The following is a 24,340-nucleotide window of genomic DNA, read 5'->3' on the forward strand; positions in this document are numbered from 1 at the left end:
TGAAGTGGAACACGGCAGCGGATGTTTTGGACACACAAATCTCATCGAACTAAATGAAAATGAAAATGGACAAAGTGACCGACACTCGTTTGTTTCAAAACTTCGACCCAAAGATTCGCCCATTTGTCGAGAAGGTTCAGAATGAGGATGATTTCAGTGTCTTGCCTGGATCGTTAAATGTATTTGATGCCTGCTCTGGGTACGGAATTCATACCATTTCAGTACTAATTTTGTACACACTTTGGTATTTGTGTGTGTGTGTGTTTTCCCCCCGTTAAATAAGTGAATAGAAACTGCCTTAGATTTTAGTAGATGAGCATAATTATGCCGTGTAAGAAATGATAAAGATTGTGTTTGAAGCACCAGCAGTGGACTTGCGGCTATCATGAAGGGTGTTTTTTCAACTAGGATACAGATGACAATTTTTCTTGTGTGTCCAAAATACGTTTGTTTATTGTTGAGCTTGTGCGTTCATCAGTGCATTGCCCATCAAGTTCGATAATACCATACCAATATGTGATAGTTAACCACTTGATTATGAACAAATATTAATTTTATTATGTTGTTTCACCAGAGGATTTCAGTAGAACCTTAATCAGTCATTGCCCCCAATCATAATTAAAATGTACATGTATGTGTGTGAAATTGTGATTGACAGTTTATCTTAATGTCAGTGTCATGTAATGTTGTTGTTGTTTCTAATTAACCTTCTTTGTTTCTTATTTTCTGAGTGTAACCATTTTAGTAATTTAAAACCTTATGATAATGATGATGATGATGATATATATATATGATAGTCAGTCGTGCCCGACTATGACCATCAGAACAGCAGAGGAGGCAACTGCTGTTCCGGCTATTTGGGCTAGAATTTGATTATAGTGGAGAGTGTCTTGCCCAAATACATCCCCACTCTCTCGGCCAAGAGGGTTTCAGGACAGTTGGCGTTGGGATGGTTCCCAAAGGCCAACTAGCCCACAAGGCTGCAGCACTATGAGCCAGTGCAATTTTGCCTAACAATAATAATGGATACTTATATATATAGCACACTATCCAGAAATCTGCTCTAGGTGCTTTACAAAAACACTTTTGTTAGCATAACGTATTGCATCAATGTTACATACACACACCAAAATGTGACTACACACACACAGACACTCATACACACACACACACACACACACACACACACACACTGCATGCATACATTTCAACATACATGTGTACCTAACAGCTAACCTCAACAAATACGCACACATAGGCACGCACAAACATACATAAATACATGTATGCACGCGTGCGCGCACACAATACACATTCATATACATGCATGTAGTTATGTACACATACATATGTATACACACATAATCAAACACAGCTAACGCAAAGGAAGTGGACCTGCCACAGTTGAACTTATTGCTGAGGGAAAAGGTGAGTCTTGAGCCGAGATTTAAAAGACTCAAGGGAATCAGAATGATGGAGGTTATCAGGGAGCTTGTTCCACATCTTTGGCAATTGGAAAGAAAATGATCTGCGTCCATAGGTCTTACTTCTGATGTGAGGTATCCTTAGAAGTCGAGTATCAGAGAAAGAATGGACCTGGCGAGATGGAGTACAGATATGGAGGTGTTCAGAAAGATACTTGGGGCCAGATCCGTTGACTGCAGAAAAGGTCAGAGGGGATAGCTTATAGTCTATTTGATGTCATATACTGTAACATGTCAAACTGATGCTATTCGCTCAGAAACAGGCAACCAGTGGAGAGACTGAAGGAGAGGAGAAACATGGTCAAATTTAGAAGCTCTGCAAATGAGTCTGGCAGCATTATTCCGAATTTGTTGGAGTCTGTCTGATAGATATTTGGGAAGGCCAGCCAAAAGAGAGTTGCAGTAATCCAATCTTGAGAGAAGCAGAGCACATACAAGTGTCTTGGTTGCATCGGTTGAGAGATAGTGGCGGATAGAACTGATTCTACACAGTTCCAAATAGGCAACTTTGCAGATATTCGAAATATGCTGTTGGAAGGAAAGAGACTGGTCTAGGATTACACCAAGACTGCAAACAGAGGGAGAAAGTTAAACAGGTGTGCTAGTGATCAGAACAGTCAGGAAAGGAAGGATGTTGACGAAACTTCTTTGGACAGGCTATCATAAATTCAGTCTGGTCATCATTTAGTTGCAGCTTATTGAGAGTCATCCAGTCCTTTAGGCCAGCAATTCACTGCAGTGTTTTGAGTCACCAGTGCATCAAATTAAGCAATGGAAGCTGACTGATAAAGTTGAGTGTCATCAACAAAGCTCTCAGGCGACATCGCATGATGACTGATGACATCTGACACCGGATTAATTAGAATTGATCTTAAGCAATATGTTTTAAAAGACATTGTAATTTATGAATGAATACATTGTAATTTATGAATGAATATCTGTTAAAGCATCAATGTTTTAAAAGAGCAACAAGTATATATAAGATACAATTGAAATGTATGATAAACACAGTATGTATCATGGAAATCTCATAAAACAGATTTTAACTCTTGTCGGTAACATAAACAGAACCAGACCTTGTGTAGTATTAGATTGATATCATACATTGAGTGCTCAATTTGCTTATTGATGTTATGGATACAACTACCACTACCCAGCACTAAAACCAAGAGCTTCAACATTTTTTAACCATGAAGATTTGGATTGTTGATGGTTGGTTGTTTGAGAGGGGCTGATATTCTTCTGGCCTGTTTCAGCTGCCCCTTAGACATGGAGATGGGGAGACTGGACAGGTTTAAGATTTCTGTTCCGTATGCTGGACAGTCTTTAACATGTAAGTCATGTGGCATTCTGCTTGCTTTTTTTTTTTTTTTTGGTTTAGGGGTTTGTTGTTTGTTGTTGTTGTTTTTGTTTGTTTGTTTTTTTGCTTTTTTGTTGTTGACAGTATATCCATCTATTTATCATTCATTCTAATTTCTATCAGTCTCTCTGCCTCTGTGTTGTGTGTGTATGTGGACATGGTGATAAGGTCATTCTGGTTCTATCCTAGATTTACCCCTCTTTTCATAATGTGTGTGTGTGTGTATCGCTGTATGTGTGTGTGTGTGTGTTTGTGTGTGTGTGTTTATGAGATTAAGAGATCTATAGAGAGAATAATTTGAATGCACTGTGATAATGTATACATAATGTTTTTAATTTTGTGTGAGCTTTACATCAGTCTTGCATTTCAATGGTAAATTATCATGATAATTCAGACACCATGACCTTTACTTTTCTCAATCACGGTTAAAGGTCCCATTGCCGTTAATGGCCATCAGGGAAGTGAATTCACATCCGCTGTAACTGGGGCTCAGTGTAGGAAGACAGGGCCCAATCCTGTCCTTCGATTCTTTTAACCTTCCCCAACCAAGTCAAGTACCCATTCACACCTGGGTGGAGTAAGGAAAATAGAAGTTAAAGTTCTGCCTTTTGCCAAGGACAAAAACCAAAAGGGTGGATCGAACCCTGACTGCTGGATCAGATGTCCAATGCCTTACCAATTCTGTCACGGTGCCTCTCTTAATTACTCCAAACTTAACTGTTATACTTATAGTGTTGGTAGTTTGCAAGACTGTGTGTCCATTGTGGATATATATAGTATACATCAAGATTGCACTTCCTTGGATATTTGTAACAGTGCCTCAACTGCTCAAGACCAACCATTTAATGTCTTTTTCTCCATTTGGATCTGATGGTGTTATCATTTGTACACTGTGTGTCATCTTAGATTTGTAGTGCTAGTAGTAAGTCGCCTCTGTGACACACATTTCAACTTCACCAAAAATGTGATTTTTAGTGTAAATTAATTTGCTTTGTTGATTACATATAAATAGATTAAAAAAATCTTTAATTGTGCATTATTTTACTGTAAGTTACAGTGCATTAAAGTTATAAAAAAAATGATGATGATAACAAATGATAAGTTCTAATACTTGTGTGATTTGGTACAAGAATGAAAGCTTAAAGTGAAAACACATTCACAGATGTGTCTTGTCTGTCTGTTTGTCACCGCTTCTGATCAAGTTGTGTATCACCACTTTGACTGGGTTGAGTGTTATTCACACTCACCCACACCAAGTATTGTCAATGTGATTGTTACACAGTCAAATGTATAATGACATTGTTCATTTCAGGGGAGGTGATATTTGACTGCACATGTCCAGAAGAACCACCAGATTTTATATTTGGGCCAGATGATGAAGATTTTGTGCCCCCAATGGAGGAAATGGAGGTGAGTATGACAGCCATGAATATGGTAGTTTCATTTCCTTGAATCTGTTCTGGCAGCAGTTCTTGATTTTCTCTTCACTAATGTTTGCGCTTTAACCTTTCCCATACGCTGCCTAAAATTTTGCGTTCCGTACGTCATGGGTGAACAGACACCCATGCTTTCTATGAAGGAATGACTCCTCGCCATACGTCGTGGGTGTGCAGCAACCCATGGTCTCTGTATTGGAACTTTATCCATCGCCGTGCGTCGTGGGTGCACAGTTACCCATGGTTTCTGTCATGCATCTCAGCTTCGACAAGTTTGCCACTGCCAGCAGGAACTTCGGCCTTACCATCAGCACGAGGAAAACTGAAGTTCTCCATCAGCCAGCCCCAGGGAAACCCCACATTGAGCCCAACATCACAGTCAACAGTCAGAGACTCAGTGCGGTGGAGCGGTTCACATACCTTGGCAGCACACTGTCACAAAGTGCAACCATCGACGATGAAGTGAACGTCAGGATTGCAAGAGCAAGCGCAGCCTTTGGTAGACTCTATGCAAATGTCTGGAACAGAAGAGGCATTGGTCTTGAGACCAAGCTAAAGGTCTACAGAGCAGTAGTTCTCCCCACACTACTGTACGCCTGCGAAACTTGGACAGTGTACCAACGACACGCCAAGAAGCTGAACCACTTCCACACAACATGCCTCAGGAAGCTACTGAACATCAAGTGGCAAGACAGGACCCCAGACACGGAGGTGCTTGCAAAAGCCACCCTTCCCAGCATCTTCACCATCCTGATGCAGTCCCAGCTTCGCTGGGCTGGACATGTGGCGCGCATGCCAGACCATCGGCTGCCCAAAAGGCTCTTCTATGGCGAGCTGCAACAAGGGAAGAGATCACACGGAGGTCAGAAGAAGCGCTTCAGAGATACTCTGAAAGTCTCTCTGAAAGCGTTTGATATCAACCCTGACTCCTGGGAGGAATCTGCAGTGGACCGTGACAAATGGCGCACTGCTGTGCGCAAAGGTGCCAAGTTGTGCGAGGCCAACAGGACTGCTGCGGCTGTTCAGAAGAGGCAGGCCAGAAAGTCACGGGCAAACAAGCTCCCTGACAATGATATGCCTGTCTTTGTCTGCCCCAACTGTCAGCAAACATTTCATGCGCAGATTGGACTATTCAGCCATCTGCACATTCACAGATAGATTCATGAGCATCCCCCCCCCCACCACCACCACCACCCTCCCCCCATCCCCCAGCTGGATGACAACGATGGTCATCATCGATCTCGATGGACACACACCATGTAGGAACTAATCCGTTGCCATATGTCGTGGGTGCACAGTTACCCATGGTTTCTATGTAGGAACTAATCCATTGCCGTACGTCGTGGGTGCACAGTTACCCATGGTTTCTATGTAGGAACTAATCCATTGCCGTACATCGTGGGTGCACAGTTACCCATGGTTTCTATGTAGGAACTAATCCATTGCCGTACGTCGTGGGTGCACAGTTACCCATGGTTTCTATGTAGGAACTAATCCATTGCCGTACGTCATGGGTGCACAGTTACCCATGGTTTCTATGTAGGAACTAATCCATTGCCGTACGTCGTGGGTGCACAGTTACCCATGGTTTCTATGTAGGAACTAATCCATTGCCGTACGTCGTGGGTGCACAGTTACCCATGGTTTCTATGTAGGAACTAATCCATTGCCGTACGTCGTGGGTGCACAGTAACCCATGGTTTCTGTGTAGGAACTAATCCATTGCCGTACGTCGTGGGTGTACAGTAACCCATAGTCACACTCTTTTCGTCTGTCCCTGTGACTAATAATTATGAAAGGCCTGTTTCAGTCTGATCTGTTCTGTACGTGTTGATGGCAGCTCTCTTGTGCCAAACATTAAGTATTACTTGGATCCGACTGAGAGTCAGTTCCGAGTCGTTGAGATGAAACTCCATAAATCTAGCACACTAGTTTGAAACCTAAATATCAAGCAAAGCAAACGCGCTTTATATTAACAACGAACAAACAAACAGGTATTCACTCCTGCCTGTTGGAGCATACCGATGTTCTCAAGGCCCGGCAAGACACACACACACACACACACACACACACACACACACACACACACACACACTCACACTGATATACTTGTGTACATAGGCACCCTCACTCCACACACACACACACACACACACACACACACACACACACACACACACACACACACACACACACACACACTGATATACTTATGTACATAGACACCCCCACTCCACACACACACACACACTGATATACTTGTGTACATAGACACCCCCACTCCACACACACACACACACACACACACACACACACACACACACACACACACACACACACTCACACACACACACACACACTGATATACTTGTAGACACCCCCACCCGACACACACACACACGTGCGCGCGCGCACTCACCGCCCGTGCACATATACACGCACTCACATACACACTGATGCACACGCGCCCGCACACACACACAATCACATATACATATAAACACACGCGCAGTCTCTGTCCCTGTCTGGCCACACAGTGGAACGAAAACCACAACATTTGACCTCTGCTGTGTGTGCCAGTGTGTGTGTGTGTGTGTGTGTGAATGATGAAATTACATCAGCTGATGATGCAGTGATACATTTGGTGGCTGTAGCTTGTAGATGTTATTTAGATCAGGGAACTATAGACAAAGTAAAAAAGATGCATATACATTACAAACAGAAATGTTTTTTTGGTTTTGTATCAGATTTTAGGCAAAGTAAAAGGAAACACTTTTTTTTGTGTGTGTGTGTGTGTTTATGTGCATACACACACACCCTATCCTCTACACACACACACACACACACACACACACACACACAGATACACACACACTCACTCACTCACTCACTCACAAACGCACGCGCGTCCATTTCATAGGCCATCAGAAAGGATTGTGAAAGTGCCCACACAAGTGTACTGTAAGTGATTCTTTCTAGCCCTTCCCCTTCTTTCCCCCCTCCCCTCCTCGCTTATCGCATGAAGCAGTGACAGACACGAGCACAGTGTGTTTACTGTATGGAGTTCAACTGATGCTGGCAGCACTGGTACCAGTCCCCATTTCCTTGACCGAGATGTCGAGATGTCGGCATTCTTGGCTCTTCTCCCCACCCCTCCCCTCCCCCCACCCCTTTTGTTTGTTTTTTTTCATAGGCGGGTTTCCTCTGTTTCAAATTGATTGGAATACAAATTTCTGTATCAACTAGATTTAGATCAATGGATTTCAGGCATACAATGAATTAAAAAAATGAATGATAATCATGTAGTTCTCAAAAAAGGCTTTTCCAACTAGATAAAAATAGCTGGTACCAATCATTTTTTTTACAAGAAAAACAGTTCATTCAAAATTGTATTCAAATCAGTTCTTTTATCTAGTACAATAAATATCCATTTTTGAAAAACTTCAGAGTAAAACCGCAGACTTAAACCAGGATATAATGCACAACAGACAAAAAGGCCTGATCTCGGTGGCACCAAATCCAAATGGTGGGCAAGAAACATTTTCATACTAGCGCCTCTCTCTCTCTCTCTCTCTCTCTCTCTCTCTCTCTCTCTGGCAGGCACATAAACAACATTTGGCATGTAAGGCTTGTTCTTTGCAAGTGTGGGTGGCTCCAAGCCCGCAACATACGGCACTCAAAATTTATTCCTTGAGAGTATGGTTGTGCACACACCCACAATGTACTGTATTGTATATTTATTTCTTTGTTTATGGATAAAACAAAGTAATTTTCAGTTGATGTGTAGTATGATACATTACAAACAAAGTCATGAAATTTAATGGAGGTGGCTTCAAAATTACTTCAGTTACAGAGAAAAAAACCATGTGTGGGGGTGCAAGCACACCCACGACGTACGGGAAAGGTTAAACAATGTGTGTGTGTGTGTGTGTGTGAGTGTGTGTTTGTGAGGGTGTGTGTGTGCATGTGTGAGCATGTGTGTGTGCGTGTGTGTGTGTTGTCTTGTCCTGTATCTTTCACTCTTGATACATATGATATTCAGTGGGCAGACTAAACACTACATACCTTTATTTCATAGTCGTTTTTCCCTTGTAACTTTTCATGGCAGTTGTAGGAGCGATGGTGGTAATAGTAATGATGGCTGCGTTCCTCTGGTCTTACTTTCATCAACATCACCTCGATTGTTTCAGAGCCTGATCAAGTGGGATGCGACGAAACAGGACTCGTTGCTGCTGATGGTCAAAGAGCTCCTGCACTACTACAGACAGCACAACAACATACGAGCAGCAAACTACCTGCGCCTTCAGCAGGACGTTTCCTCTCTGCTGAGTGCAGTAGACATCAATCCAAGTGATTTGGAGCTTTTCATCACAGGGAATGAGGTAAGATAGGTGGTGACAGAAGTATGTTGCTTTGAGTTCTGAATGGAAGTGTGTGTGTGTGCACGTGTTATATGTATCAGTGAGTGTGTGATGGTATTGTGGATGTTTCACAAACTCTTTATATCATAATGTTTCCACGCTGTTCAGTGTCTTTGTTCTTTTGGCAACTGCTGACTTTAACATGAATCTGTGCCAAGTTGTACATTATATATAGAGAGATATGTGAACAGAACATAAATGTCTGATGACCTGTTATCTGGGTTGTCAGAACAGAACAGGCAATAATGACCACCAAAATCATTTAGCAGCAAAAAGGGTCTCTGACAGATGGTTTTGTGACCATGATAGCTAGGCCTACAAAATGGAAAAAAAAAAGGTCAGAAAATGATTTTGTAACAAAATGAAATAAACATGATTAATTCATCTGACAATTGCAGTTGAAGTTTTTCAGTGAAGGTTTGTTGTGTCTATGTACAGAACAGAGCAGGCAGTGTGTATATGGTGGTGAGACTGCATGTGGATTTCTCTCAGATACCTGCCTACCTTATACAGGTAAGTGTTGTCGTGTGGAGTGCTCATACATGTTTGTCCCGCATAAAGAGGGAAAAAATATTGAAGGAAATTCAGGTAACTCCATCTTGGAGTCATTATAGAGTCAGTAACGTACTTAAATGGGTATTAGTGCTTACATTCAGCAGTGCTTTTACATCCATGTTCAGCCATTTCTTGTTGCGTGCAGATGCTTTGTCACAGTGCTTTCTTAGCCAGCTGGAGATGTTTACTTCCAAGCAGTCTTTCCCCTGCACAGGGCAGGAGTTGGCATCTGTTGACTCATTCTGTTCAACACCTGAACATCACTCGGGCAATGTTGTGCATTTTGTTTTGCGCCTGTGCCCAAGTAGAGGTCAGGCATGAAGTCTGGATTAATCGGACTTGTTTGACCTTTCAACCAAGTTAAATCAACAGAACAACTAGAGACAGGTTACATCTCTTGATGAACTTCACTGACAAAGTTTGAGTAGTTTGACTTAGAGCATTTTCAAGCACTCTTTAGTTTTTTGCAAGTTTTGTTATGGTCACAGTGATGTGGAGCCATTTAGAGTTCAAATTCACTTTGGCCAGTTTCTACAGCTTAAATCCCTTCTTCATTGTCCTATTTCAACTGCCAGCATTTCTGTCTCCAAACTACTTTCACATCATTGAAATTGCTGGAGGACTCTTACCATCTTTTGGAAACAGCTGTCTCAGTTATTATAAAAGAAACAAAGTGACACATTTCTGTTGCAATGACATTCTAAATGTTGGGCTGAAAATTATGAATGCTTGACTGGTATGTTAAATGAAATTTCTTTCAATGACAAGAGTTTGCCAAGAAAATTAGCACTGTGTAATATTTCATAAGATTTGATGTCATTTCTCTCAATTTCTCAAGGAGGATTCACTGCATTTGGACAAATCCATTTACGTTAAATCTCATCTGCCTGACAGCAGTATCACCCAAGGCACTAGTCAGGCCTTGAGTGCGTGCATCAAAATATATATTTGTGAACCTAAGTGAAAACTTACATTGCTGTCAGTTCTTTCTCAGTGGTGCCAATGCAGGCTACACACCGGGACCTCGGTCTATCATCTCATTCAAATGACGGGCGCTATAGCCAAGTGGTTAAAGTGTTGGACTGTCAATCTGAGGGTCCCGGGTTCGAATCACGGTGACGGCGCCTGGTGGGTAAAGGGTGGAGATTTTTACAGTCTCCCAGGTCAACATATGTGCAGACCTGCTAGTGCCTGAACCCCCTTCGTGTGTATATGCAAGCAGAAGATCAAATACGCACGTTAAAGATCCTGTAATCCATGTCAGCGTTCGGTGGGTTATGGAAACAAGAACATACCCAGCATGCACACCCCCGAAAACGGAGTATGGCTGCCTACATGGCGGGGTAAAAACGGTCATACACGTAAAAGCCCACTCGTGTGCATACGAGTGAACGCAGAAGAAGAAGAAGATCTCATCCGAATGACAAGACAGTCGGTTTAACTTTCCAGTCAAACTAAGGAGAAAGGGGCAAGACCAGGACTTGAACCCAGACCATCACAGACACTATTGGCAGATAAGCATCTTAACCATTCAGCCACGTTCCTGATGTGTCGTCGTGCAGGGGAACCCTGGGGAGGACCGAGCCATCCTGTGCCTGACCTACTCTTCACCAGACAGCTCCCGCGTCACTCCCGTCCTGCGCCTGTCTCCGCGCGTCGAAAAGTCAGTGGCTTTGGGTTCACAGGCTGTTTCTTCATTGTCCTAATTCTCTTTCTTTCCTCCCAACAGTACTACATGGTGATCATAGTAACTACAGAGAAAAATTAGTCACACGCATGGAATGATGTATTCACGTGCAGTCATGCAGAAATATACATACATGGACTTGCATACCCCACCCCCCCCACACATACACACACACACACTTTGCATGAAAGACATAAAATTGCAGACTACTACACACTTGCGTTATTGTACACACTCATGCACAGACACACACACACACACACACACACACACACACACACACACACACACACACACTCACTCTCTCTCTCTCTCTCTCTCTCTCTCTCTCTCTCTCTGTGTACAATAACGCAAGTGTGTAGTAGTCTGCAATTTTATGTCTTTCTCTCTCATGTCCCCCCGCATACACACACACACACACACACACACACACAAACATGTATCTGTACATACAAATGCACATGAACACATCATCACACCACACCACTTCACACTCTTTCATCTGTCTAGCAGCTTTTAGATGAACCACATGCAGTGAAAATGACTGGAAAATTAGGCATTGCTCTCACAAACAAACGGGAAAACATAACCAAAACGGATCCCAGCAGGGGTTTGCGAAGTGGAAATACAGAGGGCAAAGAAACCAAACCAAACCACGACATGAACGAACGAAAATCGTGTGGGGGTTTGATCTGTGAGCAGTGCACTGGGCGGGGCCAGTCAGCTGAGGATCCCCACCTACAGTGCCGGCACTCTGCTGGGCGACTACGTCTCCTGTGTGGTGCAGCTCCTCGACAACAAGGTCAGTACTTCAACAGTACACAACAAGGTCCTTGCTTGGACTTGGACAGTACACAACACAATCAGTGCTTCAACAGTACACACCAAGGTCCTTGCTTGGACTTGGACAGTACACAACACAATCAGTACTTCAACAGTACACACCAAGGTCCTTGTTTGAACAGTACACAACACGATCAGTACTTCAACAGTACACAGCAAGGTCCTTACTTGGACAGTACACAACAAGATCAGTACTTCAACAGTACACAGCAAGGTCCTTACTTGGACAGTACACAACAAGATCAGTACTTCAACAGTACACAGCAAGGTCCTTACTTGGACAGTACACAACACGATCAGTACTTCAACAGTATACAACAAGGTCCTTACTTGGACAGTACACAACACGATCAGTGCTTCAACAGTACACAGCAAGGTCCTTACTTCAACAGTACACAACAAGGTCCTTGCTTGGACAGTACACAGCAAGATCAGTACTTCAACAGTACACAGCAAGGTCCTTGCTTGGACAGTACACAACAAGATCAGTACTTCAACAGTACACAGCAAGGTCCTTGCTTGGACAGTACACAACACGATCAGTACTTCAACAGTACACAGCAAGGTCCTTACTTGGACAGTACACATCACAGTCAGTACTTCAACAGTACACAGCAAGGTCCTTACTTGGACAGTACACAACACGATCAGTACTTCAACAGTACACAGCAAGGTCCTTGCTTCAACAGTACACAGCAAGGTCCTTACTTGGACAGTACACAGCAAGGTCCTTACTTGGACAGTACACAGCAAGGTCCTTACTTGGACAGTACACATCAAGGTCACTACTTCAACAGTACACATCAAGGTCTTTACTTGGACAGTACACATCAAGGTCAGTACTTCAACAGTACACAGCAAGGTCCTTACTTGGACAGTACACATCAAGGTCTTTACTTGGACAGTGCACAACAAGGTCCTTACTTGGACAGTACACAGCAAGGTCCTTACTTGGACAGTACACATCAGGGTCTTTACTTGGACAGTGCACAACAAGGTCCTTACTTGGACAGTACACAGCAAGGTCTTTACTTGGACAGTACACATCAAGGTCCTTACTTGGACAGTACACAGCAAGGTCCTTACTTGGACAGTACACAACAAGGTCCTTACTTGGACAGTACACATCAAGGTCAGTGCTTCAACAGTACACAGCAAGGTTCTTACTTGGACAGTACACATCAAGGTCCTTACTTGGACAGTACACAACAAGGTCTTTACTTGGACAGTACACAGCAAGGTCCTTACTTGGACAGTACACAACAAGGTCCTTACTTGGACAGTACACAGCAAGGTCCTTACTTGGACAGTACACATCAAGGTCAGTGCTTCAACAGTACACAGCAAGGTTCTTACTTGGACAGTACACAGCAAGGTCCTTACTTGGACAGTACACATCAAGGTCCTTACTTGGACAGTACACAACAAGGTCCTTACTTGGACAGTACACAGCAAGGTCCTTACTTGGACAGTACACATCAAGGTCATTACTTCAACAGTACACATCAAGGTCCTTACTTGGACAGTACACATCAAGGTCAGTGCTTCAACAGTACACAGCAAGGTCTTTACTTGGACAGTACACAACAAGGTCCTTACTTGGACAGTACACAACAAGGTCCTTACTTGGACAGTACACATCAAGGTCCTTACTTGGACAGTACACAGCAAGGTCCTTGCTTGGACAGTACACAACACGATCAGTACTTCAACAGTATACAGCAAGTTTCTTGTTTGGACAGTACACAACAAGGCCAGTACTTCAACAGTACACAGCAAGGTCCTTACTTGGACAGTACACATCAAGGTCCTTGCTTGGACAGTACACATCACGATCAGTACTTCAACAGTACACAGCAAGGTCCTTACTTGGACAGTACACAGCAAGGTCCTTACTTGGACAGTACACATCACGATCAGTACTTCAACAGTACACAGCAAGGTCCTTACTTGGACAGTACACATCAAGGTCCTTACTTGGACAGTACACATCAAGGTCAGTACTTCAACAGTACACAGCAAGGTCTTTACTTGGACAGTACACATCAAGGTCAGTACTTCAACAGTACACAGCAAGGTCCTTACTTGGACAGTACACATCACGATCAGTACTTCAACAGTACACAGCAAGGTCCTTACTTGGACAGTACACATCACGATCAGTACTTCAACAGTACACAGCAAGGTCCTTACTTGGACAGTACACAGCAAGGTCCTTACTTGGACAGTACACATCACGATCAGTACTTCAACAGTACACAGCAAGGTCCTTACTTGGACAGTACACATCACGATCAGTACTTCAACAGTACACAGCAAGGTCCTTACTTGGACAGTACACATCAAGGTCCTTACTTGGACAGTACACATCAAGGTCAGTACTTCAACAGTACACAGCAAGGTCCTTACTTGGACAGTACACATCAAGGTCAGTACTTCAACAGTACACAGCAAGGTCCTTACTTGGACAGTACACATCACGATCAGTACTTCAACAGTACACAGCAAGGTCCTTACTTGGACAGTACACATCACGATCAGTACTTCAACAGTACACAGCAAGGTCCTTACTTGGACAGTACACATCAAGGTCCTTACTTGGACAGTACACATCACGATCAGTACTTCAACAGTACACAGCAAGGTCCTTACTTGGACAGTACACATCAAGGTCTTTACTTGGACAGTGCACAACACGATCAGTACTTCAACAGTACACATCAAGGTCAGTACTTCAACAGTGCACAACAAGGTCCTTACTTGGACAGTACACAACAAGGTCCTTACTTGGACAGTACACATCAAGGTCCTTACTTGGACAGTGCACAATAAGGTCAGTTTCTAAACAGTAAAAAAAAGGTCATAAACAAGAAGCTCAGTGCTTGAACATTGAAATAGGTCAGAAACAACAAGGTAAGTATGGTCATTGCTAATTGTTTTTTTCCACACTGAAAATTAGATTTATCTTATATGTGTGATTTTGTACCCACCTTAGAAATTGGCGTGTGTGTGTGTGTGTTATTTTTTCACCACAATCTTGGTTTGTTTTTTGTGCCTCAAACTTTGTTTTTTGTTGTTGGTTTTTGTGCCACAGTCTTAATTTTCTGCGTTCATGTCCCGTGTGACATTGTTTTCAGTCTCTCTGGTAGTGGTATTTCTGCTGTGACTGTTTCAGCTCACGCAAGTGGTACGAGGATTTGAAAAGCGAAAGGAGTACATAGCAGCATTCCTCAGCCAGTTTGGACGGTACAGTGATACATGCAGTAAAATTAACTTTTGAACAAAGGGCAGGAAGAGCTTAGGACAGTGGTGTGTGTGGTGTGCTCTGTGTGTGAACAGTTTTGACCCTCCCTCTTTGTGTGTGGCAGAGAGTGTTTGTGTGTACATGTGTGTGTGTCTGCATGTGTCTGTCTGAGTTTTTTTGTGTGTGTGTGTGTTTGTGTGTGTCTTTATCAGACACCAACGCTTTTGGGTGAGTATTAACTGTTGTAATGATTTAAACATGAAAACTGAAATGATCTTACGTTCAGAACATTTTCCACAAAAGTGCTAGAAATGACAAAGTGGAGGAACAGACGCTTAGATTTCTTGACAAATGATGTTCTGAAATCTGCTTTTATCAGTGTTGGTCATTTGGGTGTTGAGAAATCTATAATTAAAAAGCTATATGTTATATATTAATCCCTTCGCTGCCAGGAAAGTAAGATTTAAGTGAAATCTATTTGCCAGGGTTTTTTCACAAAAAATGTGTATATATGTTCAAAAAACTCTGTGCTCTTTGTTATTGGAGAAAGACCCATAAAAGTATACATTTTCTGAAAGGTAAATGAATAAAGAATACAAAACACATGATGTTTTCCCATTTTATGTATTTCGGTGACATGCTGTTGTTTTGAAATCAATGTTTTGTTTTTTGTCACATTTTCAACTTGTTCATTACAAACATTAGTCAGGTAATTTGCACTAAAATATCATATTTTCTTGACAGATAGATAATATTTGCACACACAAATTATACTAGAACAACCACAATAAAAAAAATTTAAAAAGTGACAGATACACAATGCATTGTGACTTCTCCAAGTGATAATATGGATATGGGGCCACACCCCCTCGGTCTCCACCCCCCCCCCCCCCCCCCGCCCCCCTCCCCTCTTCACCCCTCTCACAAAATCACTTCATCCAGTTCTCATCAGACCGCGTTGGCTGAGTGCCAAGAAAATTGCTCACACTGTGTCCTGCTAATAATTCGGTCACTTTCTGTCGTCTGCAACAGCTGTACAACCGGCATCACTCACTGATGGTTGTATCTTGGCCAGTCTCTTGATTGCTCCCTTTATTTTCTGTCAAATTGCCCTATAAATGTTCCTCACTGTCTTCTCCTTCGAATTTACACTTCAAGGTGTCCGACATTTTGTTGAGCGAGCAAGGAGAGGAGCCAGGCAGACACTGCGGCAATAACCCAACCAAAACATTCAAATAAAGGACTGCTTCATGATGTAGACAGAGTTTCTAGGTATGAATAGAATCTGGAAAGATTCCCAAAGCTAAAGCTACCAGTAGATTTGTCAACGAACTCAATACAAACCAGGGAAAAGTCAGAATATTTCGATGATGAGTTATCTCCTCATTGTGGCAGCGAAGCGTACATGCTTGCGCTGGCGAGTTATCTCGTCATATAGGCAGCCTAGGGGTTAAAAGGACAGAAATGACTTTGCAAGTTGTGTTGATTTGTGTTTTGCAGGTCTGTCATTGAATACGATCTCCATGCTTTCAGCCAGATCTCCTTCCTCTTTGAATGGAATGACTTCTTTTTTACTTACTCAGGTATGCCACCCAGGTTTTTTAGGGGAGTGGGTATATTATATTTACTTTCTCTTCTTTTATTAGCTGATGTTTAAGTTTTCATTTTTTTTCCATTACAGAAATGAAGTGGAAAAGAAAAGGCATAAGCAGAGAATGTATGTATTTCATGGAAATGTAGAAATTGATTGATAAACTCAGTATTGATACAAACATATGACAGTTTTGGGGAAGAGAGAGAAATGTCCTGTATAAAATTCCCTGTACAATGTTTTATTCATCAGTAAGCCAGGACTGTACATTGGACTAAACTGTTCTAAAGATTGTAAAAGAGAAAAAAAAGAATGGTAATACGTAAAATGTCATGAACAGTTTGTTTAACCCAACCTTATTCCTTATTCCTTTATTTACCAAGTGTGTCATGATGCTGTCATCTACTTTATTATCTTGTTTTGTTATCATGTGTCCATTTGTTTAAAAAAAACAAATTCCAACATAGATGAATATAGATAAATGATTAACAAAACTAAAAACAAAAACACAATGAAAAAATATACATGACTGTACAAGAAATTGCAAGGTGCTCTTTTTTTTTCTTTTTTTTCTTTTTTCAGTCAATCTACCTTTGTACTTTCCAGGCAGTACATCAATTTTCCAGTCATCATAACATTATTTTTGTTTTTACAGTTGATCTACTAATTAATGTATTTCTTTGCCCATTTTTTTCAGGCTTTTTTTTTTTCAGTTGATCTACGACTATATTTCCCAGCATTTTTTTTTTTTTCTTTTCTTTTCCAGTTGATCTACCACTGTACTTCCCAGCGGAGCAGCCCACGTTTATTTTCCAGTCCGTGTACCACGAGGTGAAGGGCCAGCCATACACAGAGGTCATCAACAACTTCCCTTACAGCCCACGCTGGAGCGCCAACGAAATGGCGGCCCGTGCAAAGTGAGTGCTGGGCCCTGGCAGAGGGGGAGAGGGGTGGGGGGAAGAGGCCATAAAGACTGACAGAGGGGGAGAGGGGTGGGGGGAGGAGGCCATAGAGACTGACAGAGGGGGAGAGGGGTGGGGGGGAGAGGCCATAGAGACTGACAGAGGGGGAGAGGGGTGGGGGGAGAGGCCATAGAGACTGACAGAGGGGGAGAGGGGTGGGGGGAAGAGGCCATAGAGACTGACAGAGGGGGAGAGGGGTGGGGGGGAGAGGCCATAGAGACTGACAGAGGGGGAGAGGGGTGGGGGGGAGGAGGCCATAGAGACTGACAGAGGGGGAGAGGGGGGGGGGGAGGAGGCCATAAGACTGACAGAGGGGGAGAGGGGTGGGGGGAGGAGGCCATAGAGACTGACAGAGGGGGAGAGGGGTGGGGGGAGGCGGCCATAGAGACTGACAGAGGGGGAGAGGGGTAGGGGGGAGGAGGCCATAGAGACGGACAGAGGGCGAGGAGCTGGAGCAGGTGGAAGGGATGGAAACTGGGGGTTTGGGGTTGGGGGCTGTATTATAGTGGAGTGATGGCCTAGAGGTAACGCGTCCGCCTAGGAAGCGAGAGAATCTCAGCACACTGGTTTGAATCACGGCTCAGCCGCCGATATTTTCTCCCCCTCCACTAGACCTTGAGTGGTGGTCTTGACGCTAGTCATTCGGATGAGACGATAAACCGAGGTCCCGTGTGCAGCATGCACTTAGCGCACGTAAAAGAACCCACGGCAACAAAAGGGTTGTTCCTGGCAAAATTTTGTAGAAAAATCCACTTCGATAGGAAAAACGAATAAAACTGCACGCAGAAAAAAAATACAAGAAAATGGGTGGCGCTGTAGTATAGCGATGCGCTCTCCCAGAGAAATCTGTTGTGATAAAAAGAAATACAAATACAAATATTGGGGAGGAGTGCAGGGGAGGGGGAGAGTGAAGAGAGGCCCGGTCAGGAATGAGGGGAGGGGAGCAAATGTTTTGTTTGGGTTGGTTTGAGTTTGTATGTATGACGTGTGTGTGTGGGCGTGTGTGTGTGTGTGTGTGACTTTTTTTTTTTTTTTTTAAGAAGGGATGGGATGGTCAGTTTCTTAGTTTCTGTCAAATTGTGGACAATGTTTTTCCCATACCTGTATTAAAATATGTGTCTCTTTACTTGTCTGGAGTGAGATTTAGAACCATCTCCTTTCCATCTCATCAGAGACTGAAATGACTCACTCTGTTCTTGGGCTATATCATGTGTTGACAGTCGAAATTATCCCCAGCAAAATTTGTGTGTGTTGTGACACGAATTTTTAGCGAAAGAGTTTAATTTTTCATTTCATTTTATATTTCCATAGAACAGGTAGTATTGATCAAGTCTTAAAGTGACTATCAGGTGCCATGATGGAGAACAAACACAATTTTAATTAGCTTTCATATATTTAAGTTTTGGTGAGACATGGAAATCAAACAAAACATTTTTTACTTCTTTGTTGATATAAAGCCAGTGTCCCTAAAGTCTTAGAGCAGCTTGACAACACAGTAACATGGAAAACTCATGTGGTCATAACTGTTTCTGAAGACAGGATTGTGAGTGTGCTTGAATGTGTATATAAGCATGAGAGGCCCCATACACATAAACACTTTGGAAGGTGGTGTGAAGGAAATCCTGCTCAACCTTTGATTTGCTATGTATCTACTAGTCATTTGCACAGTTTATAAACTAGAAACAGTGGATGTGTTGTGATGCTCACTTATAAAGACGGATACTGTGAGACTGTTTACTTGTACCCAGGAAGTAAAAGAAGTGTTCCTCGTTATCCAGCTTGCATCATCTGGCAACAACCAACAGTGTGGATTACTGTATTTTTCTGTATTGACAATGAAGGACAAATTGTTAATCTATTTATTGGTGTTAATTATGAATACTGGCTTGGACAGGTCAGGATTGATGAGGAAGGGCCACTGATAGATAGTAATTATACTGACTGGCCAGGACAGTACAGGACAAATCAGGAATGGTGGTCACTGTTTCAGAGCTTTCATCCTGGACCACATCAGCAAGTTCCAGCGGTCGTCAGTACTGGCCAAGCAAAAGTGATGACCACATGGGGGCAGGGGGACCAGACTTCTCATGTGCTTACACCTTCACCTGCCAGCCAGAAAGACGCCACATTCTACATTGTGCTCATTATGGTTGGAGCGGAGGCTTGGAAGTGAAATATGTGTGTGAAACAGTTTCCAGTTTCTGGCGCTGGCATGTGTCATGGGTGTGACGGCAAAGCAGGAAAACAAGTATAACCTGTGTAGATGTTAGCAGTATGATGGACTTAGCCGACCTGTGTAGTGCAGCCCTTGCCAGAGGTGGTGACAAAGACTGGGGTGTGAAAGTCTTACCTGCTTGCTGGTTCTGATGACAGCGAATCAGCAACCCTTCACTGATGACCAGTAGACACAAAGTTAGCAAATTAATCAGATGGTTTGTCCACAAACACCTGAATGGAGACTTGATTAGAGATACTCAGTTTTTATTAAAGGCAGTACTTATCAAAGATGACAATCAAGAAAGCTGAATGAAGGTTGCTTTTTAAACACAAATCTTCCTTTGTCTTTAACACAAATTTGTTAGTATCAAGGGGTGGAAGCAAAAAATGTTGAACTTGGATGAGTCTTGGTGTCAGCATTCTGGTCAACAAGATTATGTGAACATTATATTGGGCTGCTTGCATTGCTCTACTTTTGTTGTGTATATTTCCAGTAAACATTTTCCCAAGCCAACTTCACATCATTTTAACTACTTACCCATTCTATTTTACAGAGAAAAAGGACCCTTGTTTTATGGGATTATTATGATGATATGTATATATGCTGCCTGAATATTTAAACACATGGTTGGAGACTTAGAGACTTTGTACATACAAAGGGTGCTGTTACTTAGTTATTCCAGGACTCCAGTGCAATGTCACCATCACGCCAAAGTTGGTGTGCTGTTTTACTGACTTTGTAAAGTTATGGACGTGTACGATGTCACAGATTTTGTCAGGAAACCCTCACTACTGTTAGAAACACGATCAGTATGTGTAATTATTTGCACTGTCTGGCAATTGGCTGGCACAAACCAAGCACATACATCAAACACACTGCTGTTATGCTTCTCTTCATTACAGTGAAATTTTAATTTGTTTGGAATCATGTTGTTTTAGCTTGGCTGACTTGCTTAGAACTGAAATATTGTGTCAGTAGATTTTGCTGTTCTTTCCTACCTCAGCATGATATGAATTCTGCAGAACAAGTATTTTACACTGTTCATCATTCAGTGATTCTGAAAGATCATTTTTCATTCATTGTCACTATGAAATGTGTTGTGAAGTTTAGTGATTCTTTCTCTGCCTGAAAAAAATCTGCGAAAAGCATGTTCAGATAGGCGCAGCAGTTGAGTGGACTTTCAATTTGATGGTTCCGAGTTCAAATCCTGGTCAAAGCCACTGGTTACTTCTTCATCGTGGTTCTCTGAACAGTCACTGATCTGGTCTGTCAGCCCTTTGTTCTGGTTCTGTTTTCTTCTGCTGCCCTGTTCTCTGTGTCCTTTCCATGCAGCAACTGCCTCATCAGTTTTCCAGGTCCTTTCGGGTTGTGTCACTGTCCAAATGCCCACAGCCCTTAGCAGTTTATATAATGATAACAATAATAATGATAATGGGCATCTATACTGTTCTCTGCCTGCTTAGCACAGGGGCCCAGAGCACAATATTATCAATATGGGGTAAGAATTGTTACAAAAATCAACACCTCAGGGCACTGTAATTCAGACATAGGAAAAGACAAATCATATGTGTCAGTGACAACACACACACACACACACACACTGTAAAACTGCTATCAATCTAATCTGAATTGATTATCATTCTTTCTGAAGGTTTCATAGCCTTCAGTGTCTCGGTTACCTCTAGTTTTCTATTTTTATGTGTCTGTGTATAGAATAGAATAGATTAGAATATATCCTCATTTCCAAGTGTACCAGGGTCACAAGGAAAGGAGGAGTTTGTATTATACTCCATGTTTGGTGTTACATATACTTACCATGTCAAACTGATGCAAACTAGGCCTATCAGTTTGCTCTGCTTGGCCAAATTTTGCACGGCTATCAGTGAAAAGACGAGCCGTCTTGCCCGGTCTGCTCTTAGCCAAGGAGTATTGGGTTTGTTTATCTTGTTTGTTTTTTTCCTGCCATTCTGTTTACAAAGACATGTTCTTTGCATGAAGAGGTTTCGCTCATTGTTCTTGGTATTGTGTCATTCTCATTTCCAGAATGCGGGTGAAGTACATAGTTTTGTCTGTCGAAACTCTGAATATGGACAAGTGCAGAGAAAAAACGAAACAAGCATTCAAACAGAAAAAAAGAAGAAATTTAGAGGAGAAAAAAAGAAGACAAAGAACCCTAACAGTAAACTGTGGTAAGTGTTCCTTTGTTTTAAGTTACTTTGTGATAAGCAAACCCAAACTTAGTGTGCCAGTACTTACTGCAAAAGTAAAAGAAACATTTCATACTGTTTATGACAGTAAACAATGTCTTTTCTTCATCTTCATTACACAAGGTACGTAACTACTTACACTTATGGCTGTTTGTTATAAAAACATTTTTACATCCAGATGTTCTATTTGTGTGCACTGTGAGAATTTTTAATTGTGTGTAAGTTTGAGAGAGGATCAGCTTGGCTGGCTGCATCATCACAGTGATGGTATAGCAGTTTAGTCATACCCTCCATTGGATTTTACCCCAGGGTTAAATCTGGCTCACCCTGATTAACTCCCAGGGTATATTTAGATAAGGTGCAACTTCCAGTCACACAATGGAGGTAATTTACCAAGGGAGGCTATTAGCCACTGATACTTTCGATTTCTCCACTAGTGGACATGTAGGTTGAACAGGCCAGGAATCCAGACCCCTGCCGGATGCTGTAGCAGTGGGTCACAGAAAGTATGTTAAAACATAATTTTTGGAAGAAAATTTCCTTTAGCCTGTGATGACCCCCAGGAGTAAACGTCCAGGCAGACCTGACCCTCACTTCTCAGACCTGACCCCTTCCTGATGGGTTAAAGTTCCTGACCCCTTCCTGATGGATTAAAGTTTCAGTCCCTCACATGTCAGACCCGACCCCTTCCTGATGGGTTAAAGTTTCAGTCCCTCACATGTCAGACCTGACCCCTTCCTGATGGATTAAAGTTTCAGTCCAGGCTAGCTGGAAAGGACCCCAGGGGTCAGTTTAGCCCAGTCAGAATTGCCCCCCTCCCCTGTTTAGTTGATGTAAACTTCCAGTGAAGGGGTGAAAGGGCTTTGTAGCCTAATGCAGATCATCCGCCACCCCAGCTCTGCATCGTTAGATTTAGAAGTTTTAGTGGAGAGTAGCCCATCCAACAGGCGCGCTTCTTACACATTATTTTGGTGAGATTCTTGTGAGACACTCTAACTGCTAGTGTTTTTTCCCACCTTGTGGTAAGAGTGACTAGGATCTTGCGAGTTTAGGCTAGGCAGCCTTAAGAGCAACTTCACTGAGAGATAAGGTTAAAATCCACTTCTCTCCTATATATTCCTCACCCTGGTCACTCGCTATATCACCACTCACCCACAAGCGTGCTCGTGAATTGGAAACACATCTGAGATCTACCCCTTTCCCTTTCTTTCCACATATTGTAGCAGGGAGGACCATGAAAACAGGTGAATAAAGCAAGGTATCCCCCACCTTTGCTTCAGTTAACGTGAAATGGAGAGGAAAAGAAGATGAAGGATACTATGGCAACAGTGTTTGTGATGTCTTTTTTTTTTCTTTTTCTTTTTGCTGCCCGATCATCTGCACCATTTCAGTGCCATTACTCCCATGTTGCTCATTTAGATTTCCCCATACACGGCCACACCCACGTTCGTTCGTCACAGTTCTAGCATCGGCAGTCCACAGGGAACCATTGATGTTAGGTCGCCAGGAGGCTACACACCAGAGGAGACCCCGCACTGCTGCTGAGTCACTTCGGTGGTGTTCAGTGGTGCCTGTTCTGATTTAACGTACTTAGGACACCATCTACTAAGCCCCCTACTAACGACAATAATGGCTTAGTCGCAGAGCCAGACTGAGTGAGCGTCCCTCCCAGAGTGGAGACCACCACCACATCCCTCAAACAACAGCCACCCATGAATCTGCCAACACTGAAGACATTGACAGGACTCACCCCAAGCACAGAAGTGGATGGGTTCACCATAAGAGCAGGGCATGAAAGGCCACAGACTTTGACACTGTTTTGTTTATATTGATGATGATGAAGGAGGAGGAGGATGACGATGTTGCTATGGAGGTCCATTTTGGTTTGGGACTGCGTGACAAGGCTGTACTCTACGCTTCCCGTCATAATGATATCCTGGTGTTAACCAGGCCCGAGAGATACAGACACTTGCAGTGTTGGTGAGGTAATTAGAGCAACACACCCAAAGACGCATCCTTGAAGTGGATGACACTCGACTGTGTGGTCCCAGTCTCCCCATTTAAGCCCACAGCACACTCAACTCTAGGTAGGAGCTGGCCACGGGCCGAAAAACCCACCTCCGCTGGGATTCGAACCCGCGTCCTCCCAGCCGTCAGTCCGCGACGCTAACCACTTCGCCATGGTGGCTGGTTGTTTATGATGTCTATTGTGTTTCTCTGCCACTACAGCCTTTTGTGCCATCTTTAGGTGCAGTCAGCAACAGATTTTCTCCTTAACATCTCCCTAGGGAAAGGATAACAGAACTGATTATTAGGCTGCTTTTTTTTTTTT

At 42.8% G+C, this 24,340-nt stretch overlaps 1 protein-coding gene across 1 annotated transcript; it reads left to right on the forward strand.

The window, feature by feature from the left end:
* Positions 1-10: 10 nt before the first annotated feature.
* LOC143296143 (BRISC and BRCA1-A complex member 2-like) lies at positions 11-23,318 on the forward strand. Its single transcript, XM_076607942.1, has 11 exons — positions 11-199; positions 2,741-2,817; positions 4,157-4,254; positions 8,471-8,662; positions 9,140-9,214; positions 10,819-10,919; positions 11,646-11,745; positions 14,962-15,032; positions 16,531-16,613; positions 17,388-17,538; positions 19,574-23,318. The coding sequence occupies exons 1-11, from the start codon at positions 54-56 to the stop codon at positions 19,635-19,637; spliced, it is 1,158 nt and encodes a 385-aa protein (XP_076464057.1). The 5' UTR covers positions 11-53; the 3' UTR covers positions 19,638-23,318.
* Positions 23,319-24,340: the final 1,022 nt, after the last annotated feature.

Source organism: Babylonia areolata, chromosome 21 (assembly GCF_041734735.1).
Source record: "Babylonia areolata isolate BAREFJ2019XMU chromosome 21, ASM4173473v1, whole genome shotgun sequence".
Classification (NCBI taxonomy): Eukaryota; Metazoa; Mollusca; class Gastropoda; order Neogastropoda; family Buccinidae; genus Babylonia; species Babylonia areolata.

Excerpts from the sequence above, each read along its gene's own strand:
- LOC143296143 (XM_076607942.1), top strand. The coding sequence starts at position 54 with ATGAAAATGAAAATGGACAAAGTGACCGACACTCGTTTGTTTCAAAAC. Across the intron at positions 2,818-4,156 it reads TGCTGGACAGTCTTTAACAT|GGGAGGTGATATTTGACTGC; the intron begins GTAAGTCATGTG and ends TGTTCATTTCAG. Across the intron at positions 15,033-16,530 it reads TTCCTCAGCCAGTTTGGACG|GTCTGTCATTGAATACGATC; the intron begins GTACAGTGATAC and ends TGTGTTTTGCAG.